Raw genomic sequence first — 15,636 nt, 5'->3', positions numbered from 1 at the left:
GTGCTCGCAGAAAACCACATTCACAGGAAACTGTTGTCTTAGTTTGATACAGGACTATATATTTAGGACCAAGCTGTAATGAAGTGGAGGTTACTTAATTCCGATTTGGTCTTTAACTAGCAAACAATTAATAACTGTCTCCTGTGGTGCAGTATAGTAGTGCATTATAATTTGTAAAAGTGAAGGTATATTCTGTGCTCAAATGACTGTGGGTGAACATGGAGCAAATTCTGTTGGACTTTTTTCTGAACACTGTAAGAGAGAGACTAAGGAGCAGACTCCTAAATAAATCCTTCAGTCATGCCAGCCCAGAGGAGCTCTGGGTTGGACTCTGCTGTGCGTACAACCACCAAGGGATTCACAGCACTCAGACCTGGTGCTGGAAAGTCCTCCCTGGCTGCACTGGCGTTTCAGCCTCTTACCTCTTGTCTATCTTGTTTATCCCTGGAGATATTTAAAAGATGGGTAGATGTGGTGCTTAGGGACATGGTTTAGTGGTGGACTTGGCAGTGTTAGGTTAACGGTTGGACTCAATGATCTTAAGGGTCTTTTCCGACCTTAACGATTCTATGATTCTGTGATTCTGTCTGTGGCTACAGAGAGCATGGAAACTATTGCTGACAATCTCTTGGGTTTGTTCAGTAAGACAGGCAATGTCATGCCCCTTAGAAATTACCTGTTTCCCTTTCATTATTCTTTCAGTTGTTCTAAAACATTTTTTTTTTGTTTCCTACAGGACAGACTCATGGCAGCTCGTCCAGACACACTGTCTTCCTTCCTCATCTAATAGCATTGGCTGCTCCCCATTTCAGTTCCATGAAGCTACCATCTATAACTCTGTCAACAGCTCCATGTGGAGAAGAATAACTATCCAGCTGCCTGATCATGTCTCATCCAGGTAGGTTACTGAAAGGTCAGCTCACTGTGGGCCTATAAAATGTCAGCTGTCTTGCTGGCACTGTTCGCTTGGAACAACTGGTGAATTAAAAATGCTTCTTTATTGCTGCATTTAGATCTGATAGATAATTAATGTTTTTCAGGAAGCTTTTTGTTAATAAAAGTGGCTATTGCCAATGACATAGCAGCCACCCATTCAGGGTGGGTCTTTCCAGTTGTCGAAGTCACAACCCCTTCATACCACATTTTTTGTTAACATCTGCTGCTGGCATATTTGAACGTCGCTGTACAGACGTGTTTAATTGCTAGATGTAGTAATACAGTGTTTGGATTTTGATATTTGCAGTGCAACTCAGTTCAGGTGGATTCAGAAGGGAGAAGAACTAGAGAAGCAAAGCTGGGCAATCGACCACGTGTACATCGGGGAAGCGTGCCCCAAGCTCTGCAGTGGTCATGGATATTGCACGACTGGAGCCATTTGCATTTGTGATGAAGGATACCAAGGTTTCATTTCTTCAATTTCTTTCTTATACATCCGCTGCAGTCTAATCTAGCTCAAGATTAAACAAAAAGATAAAGACAGAGTGATGTAACATGTCTAAATTCATCACTGGAATGCTTGAGTAACAGCTTATAAATTAATAATTTGACACAGCTGCAAATAACAGCTCTTCCCTCCCTTTACTGTTTCTGGATTGAATCAGTAGCCTCTGCTGTCTGGCACTGTGTGTAAAGCCCATTCAGCCTTCAGTGAAGGCAGAACATGGCTACCTGCTTACCCAGAAATGGCCTCCACCCCTGTACTCCTTCCAAGGGTGCACCCACTCCCAGGGGATGTGTACATGGGATCCCAATGTTGGTGACTGGCCCCAGTAAGGGACTCAGTTCTGTGCCCCATCAGGACAGAGTGCTCTGCTCTAATCCTGCAATGCAGCTAAGCACATGCCTAATGGTACCCTCATTAAATTAGAAGTGCTTTGTGGGAGTGGAGCCAGTGTTTAATGTCTTCCAGGACAGAGTCTCATAACTTTGTAAGCTCAGATCCTTTCCCTGTTTTAGATGCATTTCCCTTCAACCAGCAATTTGAGGTTTCTCGTATTGGCATCAATGCAAAATAGCAGAAACTGTATTGCAGTTCTTGAAGTTATAATGCTGTAAAAAATAAGACTCGCAGCCTCAATTTTCTAAAAATGAATGCTGTACAGTAATGTGCATGTTATTAATGGATCTGCTGAAATATATTCAGCCTGTAGTCACACCGTATATTGGGCCACAATCTTTAATGGAATTACAATGAACTGTAACTCAATTTTCTCAATCCTTTTGATTTTTATGTGTTTTATAACTTCACTCTGTCATTTCTAGGTGATGACTGCTCTGTTTTTAGCCATGACCTCCCCAGTTATATTAAAGATAATTTTGAATCTGAAAGAGTCACTGAAATAAACTGGGAAACCATTCAGGGGGGAGTGATAGGGAATGGATGTGGACAGCTGGCACCCTACGCCCACGGAGATTCGCTGTATTTTAACGGATGTCAAATACGACAAGCTGTGACTAAGCCTCTGGATCTCACCCGAGCAAGGTAATACTTTGGGCCTAAAATGCTCTTTTAGCAGCTCATGCGAAAGGAAACTCTTCATATGTACGTGCAGTCATTTGGGCCAGTATTGATGAGGATGGACTGACCTGGCTCTGCCATGCAGTCAGATGTGGCTGGCAGATAAACATTAGGGTTGGCAAAACACTTCGTGACTTCCATTTGGGAGATGGAGAGTGAAGAGGAAGCGATGTCAGATGAAAAGGTCAGATGTTTTCGTCATGCCCAACAGAGCACTGTCTAGTAAGCCAGCACTGACAACGAAGCCGTTGGCAAGGACTGGACACCAGACTGTCTGGACCAGTGCCTGATCTGATAAGACAAATCCCATGTTTATGTGTGCTTCCATGACGGTCATGACTAAAGATGCTATTAGTAATTACGGACTCATTTTCCCATTTCAGTTGTCAAATAGAATTATATTCACCTGGCAATGAACAGGAGCATCTTTTTCATCTGTTGAGCCTCTTTGGCCATGGAAAAACAAAGGCAACCAGCCTGTGCTGGCTCTTAATAGAGTGACAGCTTTCTGGACTCTTTTGTATTTAGTTGTCTAAAGCAAGATTAGAAACAGGATGAATTGGCAAATGGGCCAGATATAAATCAGGCTCTTCCTTTCTTATTTGAACACCCAGGTAGAATATGATAAATCTTTTATGCACTTTATTATATTCAACCTTTATTTGCCCTTTTTTAGCTTTTCATACACTCATTTGCATGTTTATATTGTTTATGTATCTCAGGTTTGTGCAGATACATTGTAAAATTGGACCTATTGTGTCCAACTATATGGCAATATGTTATACATAGTAAACTGTTTACTTTGAAAGGGGAGCTGCATTTTAGAGATGTGAGAGCAGTTTATTTTGCATGTTAAAAGTAATGATTCTTGAGGATGCTTGAAGTTTTAATAAGGTAACTGCAATAAACCTGGAAATGTTATTGTTCCTGTTTGAATACTTTTTGCATATTGAAAATACCTTTTTTCTCTGTGTTTTACAGCAAAATCATGTTTGTTTTGCAAATTGGAAGTATTTCACAAACAGACAGTTGCAATACCAATCTGAGTGATCCTAACACTGTAGACAAGGCAGTGCTCCTCCAATACAGTGTAAATAATGGAATTACATGGCAAGTAATTGCACAGCATCAGCCAAAGGACTTTATACAAGCCCAAAGAGTGTCTTATAATGTTCCCCTGTGAGTACTCAGTCACATTTCATTACCTCTAAGTTCACAAGATATATTTCTGCTAAGAAATAATCTATCTTTGCATCACTGTGCAAGAAAAAAGGTTGATGAGAGGGTAAACAAAGAAGAGAACTTAAGGGAAAGGCTGATTAAGAAATTCCAGCCTAGCATTTATCAATATACTTGAAAGAAAAAGAGAATATTTGTTTTAAAGATTTAAGGGGAAAAAAAATTCCTCCTTACCTGTGTGTATTTTTCGCCATTAAATATTTCGCACGTACGGTGTGTTGATGTTCAGGGATGTAGAAATAATGCTTTGATTTTGCTGTTAGTTCCTGTTGGGGGTACATAGGGATGTGCAAACAACCGATAGTCTGGAGCTCTCACAGGCTCTTGTGTTTGTGATGACAGGGAGGCACGAATGAAAGGAGTCTTACTGCGCTGGTGGCAGCCCCGTCACAACGGAACAGGTCATGATCAGTGGGCTTTGGACCACGTAGAAGTCGTCCTGTGAGTATCAGCTTCACCTCATCCCACCCCATCTCAGAAAGCACTGAAATTCCTCCAGCATGGCACGAGTGTTAAGCTCAGTAAGAAACGTTGTGGCCCAGGGAAACCTTTGAGGACCAGTCTTTGCTTAATGCTCTGCCCTGACTGCAACCGTCAGTGGTTAAGACGGCCACAAAATAAGTGGCACAGCAGGGGTATGTGTTGTGCATCGTGGAAAAACGCAGGAGGGAAAGCGGGGCTTTATCACCACCGATTATTGGTGTGGTCCTGTAATGCAGCAATGCCTGCGAAATATATTCTGCTGGGACATAAGAAAGGATATTTCTGTTCAACGCTGTGCTGCCACGTAAGGCTGATTTATATCCTTTCGAAGATACAAAAGACTGCTGTATTGCTCTTTGCACAAAGTAATGTTATTGTGCCTCTGAAAAAATTGCATTAGCAACTAATGCCTTATTCATTTCCTTTTTTTAGTAAGAAGGATACTGTTCAGAAACAGGGTTCACTATATCAGGTTCCTATGGTCCGAGCTCTATATTCATCCCCTTGTCAAGATTTTACCAAGTGTCTGCACCCTCCTGATTCTCCCATTCTTGAGATGGGTTTCGCTGGCAGCTAACCCGTTTTTCCTGTGTTACGTCACGAAGAGATGACCTGCTTTTTCTCTAACAATTTAGTTCCAGTAGAAGTGAAATGCTAGTGGCTTCACGGGCGGGACCACTCATCGCTGACAGTGGTTGGCAGAGAGAGGCGTGCCTGCTCCATAGATAGGTTCAAACATTCCTTTTATTGAACAATTTAAAAACCAGCAACGAAGAAATTAGGCTTGGATAACCTCCAGACTGTGAAATTATAACAATGAGGTTTCTGAATTAGCAGAGACACTTCAAGCAATGTTTTGTAATGGTAGCAAAGTGAATTATCTGATTGCTAGTTAGCCCTATTGTTCTTTCCACTGAGAAGCACCAGCTTGCATGGCACTCATATCAACCGCAAACCAAATTGGTCCCAACACTGAGGAACTGTACACGCTCTGCTGCTTTTACACACCTTGCTGGGCTCTGCTTCCATAACATTAAGCTTAAAGCTTGAAGGAACAGAGGGACGGATGTGATTCCTGGCTTAGTTAATCAATGGCTATACGATGCTGCATCAGGAAAGATATGAGAGAGTATGAACCTGCAGGATGTTCACAGTGTTTAGGAAACCATGGAAAAGGGAACTGGTAGTTCTGAAATATTCCCATGTCTTTCCACCTTGCAATTAAAAAAAAGAAAAAATCAGATGGGAAGAAAAAATAGAGCATAATACTATTCGTCAATCTGAGCATTGAATTAGGGAGTATGAGTAGGAGTAGGACAGATCTTTTAAAAGTGATTTTTAGACTGAATTCTGGAGAACTTCCTTGACAATGAGATCTGCCAGGTTTAAACTAGACACACAAGTTGAGTGGTGACAAGTCAGTCATATGAGAGGTGTTATACTAGAATGGAGACAGCAATAGAAATGCTATAGCAAGTAATCACACCTTGCCTAGAGAAGGAACCAGATGGGCAGACAATGCCTTCTCCCTTCTCTTCTATTTTTCCTATTACAGAGCTTTAAGGCTCTTCTGAATATTGGCCAAAATATCAGGCTAGAGACGGAGAGTTCCCATCCTGTTCAAGTGACACCTGGTACAACCCACAGAGGAAGCCAGAGCAAACCAGACAGACTTCTCCCTTACCAAGTACTGTGAAATGCAGTGCCATGGCAGCACACTTCCCAAAGGCCAGATGTGGAGTTCCAGCCCCTGCTAACTACAACACGTGAGACATGCTGCTCTCAGGAAAGGCAGAATTACATGCTGTGGCACATCTGGTTCATGTGCCAGCACGTGCCCAGACCTGACAGGTGGCTCCGACCTCTCTGTTTTGCTTAAGTTCTATGTGCACCGTGTAATTCATCAAAATATTTTGTAGGTCTCTTAAATTTTATTTGCAAGTAACCCACAAAGGGTTCAATAAAGCCTTTGGAAGGCTTTCTGAAGGGAAGCACACTGTTCCTTGTCAATAGATACTCCTACCTGGGTTTTCCTTTAGCTCTGCTGTTTCACTCTGCCACCTCACACTGGTCCCTTTGCCCCCCAGCACTTCAGTTTCTTCACCTGTAAAATGATGAAGACAATCACCTCCACGGAGTGCTTCCAGGCATACAGAAGGGAGACTGGATCAGTGTCTGTTAGCACTAACCCTGGATGATCCTGCACACCAGGATTCATACCACGAATACCAGGGATAGTACTTAGCTTCAATTCTTACTTAGTATTCCTTCATTTTCCAATGAAGGGCACAGAAACCCTGCCTGCCCCTGGGGAGAGCAAGCCACGTTGCCCGAGCAGCTGTCCAGTGAGAGGCGAGGAGGCAGTGTCCCTCGGGTGCTCTGCCCCTCCATCGAGACTGCCAGAGAGCTCTGTGGGTGATAGCCACCCCAGGGGTCTCTGGCATGGCTGCAGAGAGGCATGGCCTGAACTAAAACCATTCACCAGAGTGCTGTCATTACCTCTTCCCCTTAATTCTATAGGGAGTCACTGGAGAGTCAGTAGGCTTCTGCCTGGCTTATTCATCCCAAAGCTGGGATACCTTAGGAAACATCTGTGCCTCCCAAATTGAAAATAATTCCTACTGGTACTCTGACCTTCTCTCAGAAAGCCATGAACATCCCTGGCTACAAGACCTGCTGATGGTCCATGTCTAACACCATCTGTGCTTGGTCCTCTTATGACCCTGCGCTCCATCACCCACCTGAACAAGACTCCATACACCTCCATGGGTACCATCAAAATTAAGTTTTAAGTCCTAGATTTTCATCTTTGTTTGTGATCTGTGTACCCACATTGCCGCAGCAGGCAAGCCTCTAGCCTGTGAGGTGTAACAGCAAGAAGCCGACCTGTACTACGAGGTGTGGTTTGGGACATACAGAAATTCCTGGCTTTCCACACGCCTCATCTTGTGTTTCCTCCACTACCCTGTGGGCTGACAAAGAGACCTGATTTTCCCAAATGCCGTAGGTGTTGGCTTGGCTGCCTGCACCCCCAGGTACACACCTAGGTGCTGTGCCAGCTTTTCCTCAGCCCATGGGCAAGTGAGCCATGCTTTCCTCAAGCAGACTAAGGGCTGGCGTAAGAGGGCAAGCAAGGAAAGCACCGGCCTGCAGGGAGAGCAGGTGCTTCCTTCCTGTAGGGAAGTAGCACAACCAAGGACTTTCTTGATTTTATTTCCCATCCAACATGGGGGATGTCCCTGCTCCTCCTTACAGTGCGCACCCCAGGGACAAATCTGTGAATACCTGCTTTCATGGCTCAACTCTTCTCAGCAATCCAAAAATTTGAAATTAATTCTGTCACAGGCCCAGCTGCCAAGTCATAGCACAGATACCACTTACAGCTGGTGCACAGCCAGGGTCGTGACACTCCATTCAGTCTAATTGATTTCTGAGTCAAGAGCCGTCATCCTCTTACCAGCAAACGCATTTTCAGGATGCAATTTCTTTGTTTCCTTTTTGCTCCCAAGATAGTTTGCTGGGGAGAAAATTAACCTGCAGATTATACGTGCATGCAAAATACCTGATGGTGATAAGAAAGGCCAAAGGCAGGTGGTTTTATATATTACTTAGGATCATTGAACTTCTGAATGAATTATTTGAATCATTCATTAAAAAGCAGTATCATTAAGGCTGTGATGCAGCTGCAAATGGTGCTCAAATTGAGCACCTCTTTCAAACAGGTGAAATGCAATATCTACTTTGAATATGTTATACGTTAAATTGGTCTTGCCAACTAACCACTTGCCAACTTATTTTAACAACGGTTGACATCTGTCCTGTAGTGGGGAGAGGATATTATTATCAAGTTGTCCAGTTCCTTTTAAAGCTAGTGCCGATTATTCCTCATTAGTGCAGCATTTTTTCTCTCCATTCGTAAAGAAAGCTTTGGGCACAACTCTCACGTGTTCCATGTGGCTCTTCTTAGGATGAAAATTTATTTTACCCCAGATTTAAGAAAGAGTGCTTTTCAGTGCCCCTGTACTTCTGCCCTAAGAAGACCCCATGTCCAACCCAGCATTTCATTTGCACGTTGTTTTTTCTCGAAGCACAGCTCTCGGCCTGTCTGCTGCACAGACACCACGCACTTTTTTGCATGTGCATTTGGAACTGCCATTTCTTTCTGTATAGGGCAGGCCCTTGTTGACCTCTTATAAACTCAATTCTGGTCAAAGGTATTGAGAAATAAAGGGCAATGATAAGCTGAACGCTAAGGGTCTGATGTTGCTTTCTTCGTACCCCAAAACTCGTGATGTCATCCAAGGGAATTTGAGTTGTGCAAGGATTGCAAAAAATGTTATCCCCACCTACTATTTTATGGTTAACTGTCGGATAACAGAATGAATCCCTTCATAGCCATCACTCCATGCTCTTCATTGTCAAGATATTCTCACGTTTTTGGCACAAATGACTTAGTGAGAACTTATGTTGCATTTGGTGCAAAGAATGTTTATCCTTATTTTGCAACATTAAAATACCAATTATATATTGTAGCTCTAACAAAGAGTGCTCATGTGGAAAAGCATTTTCATCTGCTTCATTTTTTTAGTAAAAAGCAATGATTTGAAAAATGCACTTAAATTCAAGTATCAACATATTTATACTAAAGACCAGAAATAGTTCAAACATTAGATAATTATCTGAATATTCACAACATTTATGCCAAATTTAATATGATGAAGTCTGTGCTTTTATGACATTTTTATTATGTTTCTAAAAAGTGCATGCTGAATTTTATAGAAAATAGAAATATAAACATTGATTTGAAATATCAGGAAATAATTTGTTCAATTTTTATTTTCAAAAGAGATGAAAAATCCTATATTGCCTCTAAACCTCATCAGGGTTTTATGACTAATCACAGTGCTGCATGCATTGAAAGGCATTTTCTAACTTGTGTTGTATTTCATTGTTTGCTGTCATTGGTTTTACACTAGAATAAGGTAAGTACTTTCCCTGAATCAATATCAAATGTATCTTGCTGTTACAGCTACAGTTCTTGCACAGTTTTGTCAATGATGGGTTGGTGGAAAAACATTTGTACTCTCTGTACTACTGCTATGTAGCTCTTGAGAGCCCTGATCCCACAGCTCTTCCCCAGGGAGCGCTGGGGGAAGTTAAACTTAGCAGAAAGTGCTCAGCAGTTCACCCCGCATCACAGTGGGAATTTCACTGAGGCTGCGGTGAGAAGGGCTTCTCCTTCTCCTGTGGTGCAATGAGACCTGCCAATGGAGGGCACCCAGCACATTGCATGGGCAACCTCTCAGCTCCAAGGGGGAATTCCCATTTTTTTCTGTAATTAACGACCACAGAGCTGAAGCCACAGCCAAGTAGTGTATGTGAGTGAATCTGCATGGTGGCATAGCTACGAGTGCGCCTTAGACGCACAGCAATTGTCTTCCAGGTAGTGTTTCTTCTAACTCTGCTGCTTTGTGCCGTCGCAGTTAATAGATACCACTAACCAACACAGTTACTGAGCGCTGGGGTCAAATCTTGACCTCACTGGAGCCAAAGACCATTTGTCATTGAGATTAGCCATCAGGACTTCAGTCGGAGCACATCACTTTTCTCATTATAGTACTTGCCTAACAAAGCATTTGTAATTCAGCCTCAAAATTTACCCCAGGCCTAGTCCTGAGAGGCATGCCATTGCTGTTTTCTAAGGTTTTGTTCATGTTTCATTTTGTTATCCAAATATTTTTGTTCCTATTTGGTTCCTATTGTGCCCTGTCAATTAAAATTAAAAAATACAGAAATAATGAATGACATTAGTATATACTGGGGGTTTTTACGGCATATTTTTCATTCCATTTGGCTATGTTCTGTTTTCATAAATTTTAAATTGCAGACTTGTGGTTCAAACTGTGCTTTAGGAAACATTAAATAGCGAGAGTGCTCTATTAAAGACTAAAAACCCAGAGAGACTCCTCATAAATTGCTTTATTGTAAGTATTAATTGAACATGCCCTAGACAGAATTTTGTTCTTCTGTATTGGCTGCGTAGTGTTTTCATGTAACTAGTATAATTCCAGTGGCTTCACTGGAAGCTTATTTAGGGTTTCCTATGTAAATTGGAGCAGTATTATCTTCTATTTATTTTTTAATAATGCACTCAAAACTGTTTAACAGATTATGCAGTAGTTGCTCCTATTAATCGCTTTTTTGCTGTTTGCTCCATCAGCAATACGTAGCTAACTATTTTGGATGTGTACCTTTCTGATTCACTGATGGTTCAGTGAACGCACAGAAAAGGCAGAAGGCTCGGCAGGCACTGACAGTCCGTTACACACTTGCAAAGCAGCCTCCAAGTTACCACTGATATCCAAACAAAAGTGCCCTCCACACTCTCCATTATGGAAGGAGGGGTCTATTCCTAATATAGCTTGATGCTGGCTGGCACATTTTGGGTGCGCCAAACAAAAAAACAACAGCAAAAGTATGGTAAAGCCTTTTATCAGTCTGTAAAAATACAAATTAAATTTGTTATTAATAGTACTGAAAGCATTCTTAAATCTACAAATGCAAGAAATGTGTAAGTACTCCAGCAAACTATATTATATAATTCTTATTGTGATCTTATAAAGCACTATTGATCTCTATTATACAGTGCTTGCCTCCTATCAATATATAAAATTAATTCACAAAAATAAATATAGACCTATTCTCATCTTGCGGATACCAGACTATACATACTATACAATATGACACAATACTATAATAAACCTATTGACCTATAGCAAGAGTTAAAATCATGCCATTTTCTATAGCAGGCATGAAGTTTTTATTTATGAAGGTTTTTTTGGCATCCAAAAGGTAGTTGGAAAGCCCATCTCAGACATCAGTGAGAACAAGTTTGAACTATGCCAGTGCAAGTAAAAAAAAATAAGCATTTAGTTCTTAGGAATTTAGATTTCTCATTTTTCACACACTGCACTGCTCTGGTATTCAGCGTAAGATAGGGAATATATGTGTTTTCTTTGTTTGTAATATCTTGATCATCTTATAGCAAAACAGAATGATATACATAAAAAACAAGTAAATCTCTTGTAAGTTATTAGGTAACCCCTTCTTTCTTCCTTTTTTCAATTCTTTCTTTTCCGTTCTTTTTTTTTTTCCCTCCTCTGTTCATTGTTTTAAACATCATCATCAGCTTTAAGGCCAGATAGAAAATGGTTGGGCATTTGAAGTGAAATACAGGCCAGGTATACCTGGCAGTGTCCAAAACGGGTCCTGAAAATCTCTGCTGAGCTGGTGCTGAATGTGAGCAGACCAAAGGCAGGAGGGAGACAGGGGAACATGACGGCCCCTGGGCCAAGAACTGCAGCTCAGCATGTGCCCTGGCTGCCCAAGTCACGCCCAAGCTGAGGATCTCACAGCCAAGCTCAGTCCTAAATTTAACCAGGTCCAGAAACAGCAATTGTTTCAGCCAAACACATTGACAGGCTCCATTTGGTCCCACGTGCCTAGAATGAGATCCCTTGGAGTTGGGTAGTGCTTTTTCCCAGGCCCCTGTCTCCTGTGTTTTGGCTGCAGAGCAGCCTTCTCCCAGCAGAGAGGTGCTCCATCCTCACTTGATGGTTAGGGTGCTCTCCTGAGAGGTAGGATGTCGCCTTGAAGGCCCTGTGTCTAAGGAACCACCCACTTCGCAGGCAATGGGAATTCAAGGGAAGGCAAGATTAAGACCTCCTTCAAGCCTCATGACCAACGGCAGCCACTTTCAGGAGCGGGTTCAGGGTCATGATTTCCCTCCTGCCTTCCTCAGTGAGGCACCCGGCATTGCCATGAGGGTGATGTTCCACAGAGATGAGTATGGGACCAGAATAAAAAACTGAATAAATGCTTCTTTGCACTTGATCTACCAAGTGGTATTAAAACTATATAGGCTCACCGCTGTCACTCTCTCACACAAAACTCTTACAAATCAGCACAGACCTTTTCACTTGAAGAAATCAGGACAGGTCAACCTCAAATACCAACCCCTCCCCTAGCTGCCAAATGCTCTAGAGCGCTGCCTTACTGTGAGAGCACCAAACATTGTGCCGAGTCTAGATCTGTTTGCATTCGTTGTCACCAGGAGCTGGGTTTTGTTTTATTCTTGTATGTACATTCCAGTGGCAAAAAAAACGGTGTCATTTTTCTGTAAAATTGGGTGAAGAAATCTGCGAAGCCTTGGAAAACTAGGTGGGAAGCAAGCTGGAATTGCTTAGGGGTTTACATCCTAGATTTTGACACAACTGCTTTTATTCAATTTAGTCAGTCACGTTCTAGATCAGCTCTTGAAAAGGGTGTAATTTTGTTATACAGATTTTTTTTAGATGAAGTTACCATACTACAGCAAAAGCTATCTTTGCCTCTGGAGGATCATACGTATTTTGCAAAGCATGCAATTATTCCTTTTTGCTAAGGGCCACATTCACTAAAAATAAGCTTATGCACTAGAGAGGAAAGTATGACTGATTACAGTATGAGTATTTACCTTTTACTCACAGAGAAAACTCACAAGTGAAAACCTGCCTTGCCCCCACAAATGGGAGATTTGTTGACTGTAATGTCTGCTGCAGGCCTTTACTTCACAGATCACCTTTAAAATCTGATGGACTTCTTGGTTTGGAGGCTTCTGGTAACATTGAGTCCTTTGGAACAGAGACACTTAGGCTAGGTATCCTTCTCCCACTTCAAGACGAAGCTAGAAAGCACAAGGTCCTAAGCGGCCCCAGAGGATTAGGAGAGGGAGTCAGAAATTTGCCTGAGACTGCACAGATTCACTGCAACTTTGCAGCTCCTTTCCCCTGAAAAACAAAAGAAAATTTGGCCACGCAGTCACCAGCAGTTTCTCCTGGGTGAAGCTCTGTGCCTGTTGGAGTTGTCCTCAGGGTCTGCATGGTTAATGCTGTGCTCTGCTTTCTTAAAGAAACTGCATCCTCTGACTGCATCTGTGGGAGTATCTTGTGTGCCATTTTTCCGTGTGGAGAAAGGGGCTCTCAGGTGGCTCTAAAATCTAGAGTCTGGCTGCAGTATGCGATACTGTTTTTATTTTTAAAAGTAGTTCTCCAATCAAAAGGTCTTTCCCATACCCTGGGACTCTACGGTGCAGTGTGCCAGAGTGACTACCTCTTGTAGCCACATCTCGGCTGCTCTGTACCGCTGGCCAGGTGCTCTACAAGTAGCGGGTCTGAGAGGAGACGTTCTGTATCAGAACTACAGAATACGCGAACCTTTTCATTCTCATGTAATTCTGAATGCAGTTTGGCTGTAGATTTACGTAGGCCTGTATTTGTGTGTATGGACCGGGGGTATGGGTATGTATGTAAAGGGGCCAAGAAAAGGCACAGCCAGATGAAGGTCTATGGCTCTTCTGCAGTGCCCTGCCACAGCAGAGGCAGTAGGATGTAGAGGCTCTGTGGTGCTGCACGTTCTGTTCAGTTCCGTGCCGTGAGTAGACTCACAAGGATGCACCACAGATGTTACAGCTCCATTTCCAAAGGTGCTGAAATTTGGAAACTGAAGGTGGGATTCAGTCCTTAGGACTTAGATGGGTTTCAGGTACCAAAGTCCCAGACAGCCATCTTGTCCACCGCTGCCCTCTCAGGGTTCTTTCTTCCCTCAACCGGAAAAGCAGAAACCTATGTTAGGTGGGATGTGCCTTGTCCTTCAGGTTGGTCTTCCGAACAAGCGTCCCTTCTTTAATTAGGCTGCAGTCAGGCTGCCTCTTGCCTCGTCTCCTCCCAGATGTGATGATGCTTATTTCCTAGATCTTCCTTTAATTTTGGATGGGGGTGTATAGGGGAGGGAAATGTTAAGTCTGCATAAAAGCATTGCACTTCACTTCCTATATAGTAAAATTAGAAGGTAATGGAGTAAAGCTTTTCCTCTGTTCTTAAGACAAAGCAGTTAATGATCTAAGACAGAAGGACAACTAGAGTATAAAACCACTCTAGAGAAATGCCCTGTACTGAGAGGGTATGAAGTGCATATAGCTTTAGTGAATCTGGTCCTAGGCAGCACAAGTTTTCATTAGCCGAAAGCTCTTAACCTTTCCCTAAGATAATGACGTGTAAATAAAAGCAAAGTGGGACAGATTCTCAATTGCCTTGTACCTCACTGTTGTACAAACACACCAGTTTACATAGGGCTGAAAGGTCATGCAAGGAAAAAGAAGAATCTGTCCCACTAGCTCACTGCTCCAAGAGACTTTAAACTACATATAAAGAACTGACACTCTTCTCTTCCTCCCCCCTGCCCTTTGATTTTCACAGCACTCGCAAACAAAATTACATGATGAATTTTTCACGGCAACATGGGCTCAGGCATTTCTACAACAGAAGACGAAGGTCACTTAGACGATATCCATGAAGAAACGAGAAATTTATTTTTTTTCCTCCCAACATGTGATGTGTTGCTTTCCATTCTTTAAATCTAGCACTGCGTCTGGTATCAGGACTTTTCTGCAACTGGCTTGATGAATAACTGGAAGCCTTTCTCAAGACAGAGTGTACACCACTTTTTCGCACTGTGAAATAATGAGAAGTGACTTATTTTCTCATAGGTAAATGTTTTAATGTTGATGTGTCTGTGAAAATTGTGATCTGTTGTAATATCAGTTACAGTGGCAGTATTGGAAGTAAGCAACTAATTCTGTTTAACAGGAAAAAAAGTTTAAGCACAAAGACTTTTCAGATTTTTATGTTTAAAAATACCTACATACTAAGTACAGAATTTAACATTCTTGTCACATAGGTATTTAAGTGCACTGTATTTCAGCTCTGTGTCATTTTATATGATTAAGTTATCATTGTTTGTCCTCTTTGTATTCTCTTCTACAACATGACACATTGGCACTGTATTTACTTGTTTTGTTGTTGTAATATTTTTGCTGCTGATTTTTGGGCTATTTACCTTCTGACAACATGTATTAAAAAAAAAAAAAATCAAAGTACCTAATCAAGAAGATAATTGCAAAAGTAGTTGTAAAGGCGTTGATATCCTTCGGTCTTATTCTTTGATATGTCTGTTGGTTAGCATTGTTTTGTGGATAAAAAAGAATGCTTGACATTAAACTTTTTTCTACTGAGGAGTTGTGGATGAAGCCCCAAACAGAAGTTCCCAATTCCCTGTCTAAATGTAGTCAGTTCTCTGCAACTGATTTACTTACAGTAACTGCCATTTGGTGTCTGTAGTAATGAAGTGATTTGTAAACAGTGAACGTTTCATTGTGTTCTCTTTGGTGTTCGTTTCTATTGCGGGTCATGTTTGTATCTTCTGATAAAGTTGTATCTACACCAGCAACGTTATAATGCCCCTATAGCCCTAAACTGTCTATTATCATAAATAAAATGCTTCACTTTATGGTGAACCAA

At 41.9% G+C, this 15,636-nt stretch overlaps 1 protein-coding gene across 1 annotated transcript in view; it reads left to right on the top strand.

The window, feature by feature from the left end:
- Nucleotides 1-15,636, top strand: part of RELN (reelin) — a 298,352-nt gene extending 282,716 nt beyond the window's left edge. The window contains exons 59-64 of the mRNA XM_087765536.1: nt 737-898; nt 1,244-1,401; nt 2,263-2,482; nt 3,500-3,697; nt 4,100-4,198; nt 14,536-15,636. Coding sequence (XP_087621662.1) covers nt 737-898; nt 1,244-1,401; nt 2,263-2,482; nt 3,500-3,697; nt 4,100-4,198; nt 14,536-14,632 — 934 coding nt within the window. The 3' untranslated portion in view covers nt 14,633-15,636. The remainder of the gene's footprint in view (nt 1-736; nt 899-1,243; nt 1,402-2,262; nt 2,483-3,499; nt 3,698-4,099; nt 4,199-14,535) is intronic.

Source organism: Nipponia nippon, unplaced genomic scaffold, assembly GCF_047370975.1.
Source record: "Nipponia nippon isolate SJK-2023a ecotype South Korea unplaced genomic scaffold, ASM4737097v1 scaffold_3, whole genome shotgun sequence".
Classification (NCBI taxonomy): Eukaryota; Metazoa; Chordata; class Aves; order Pelecaniformes; family Threskiornithidae; genus Nipponia; species Nipponia nippon.
This window is presented reverse-complemented; position numbering and strand designations above follow the sequence as displayed.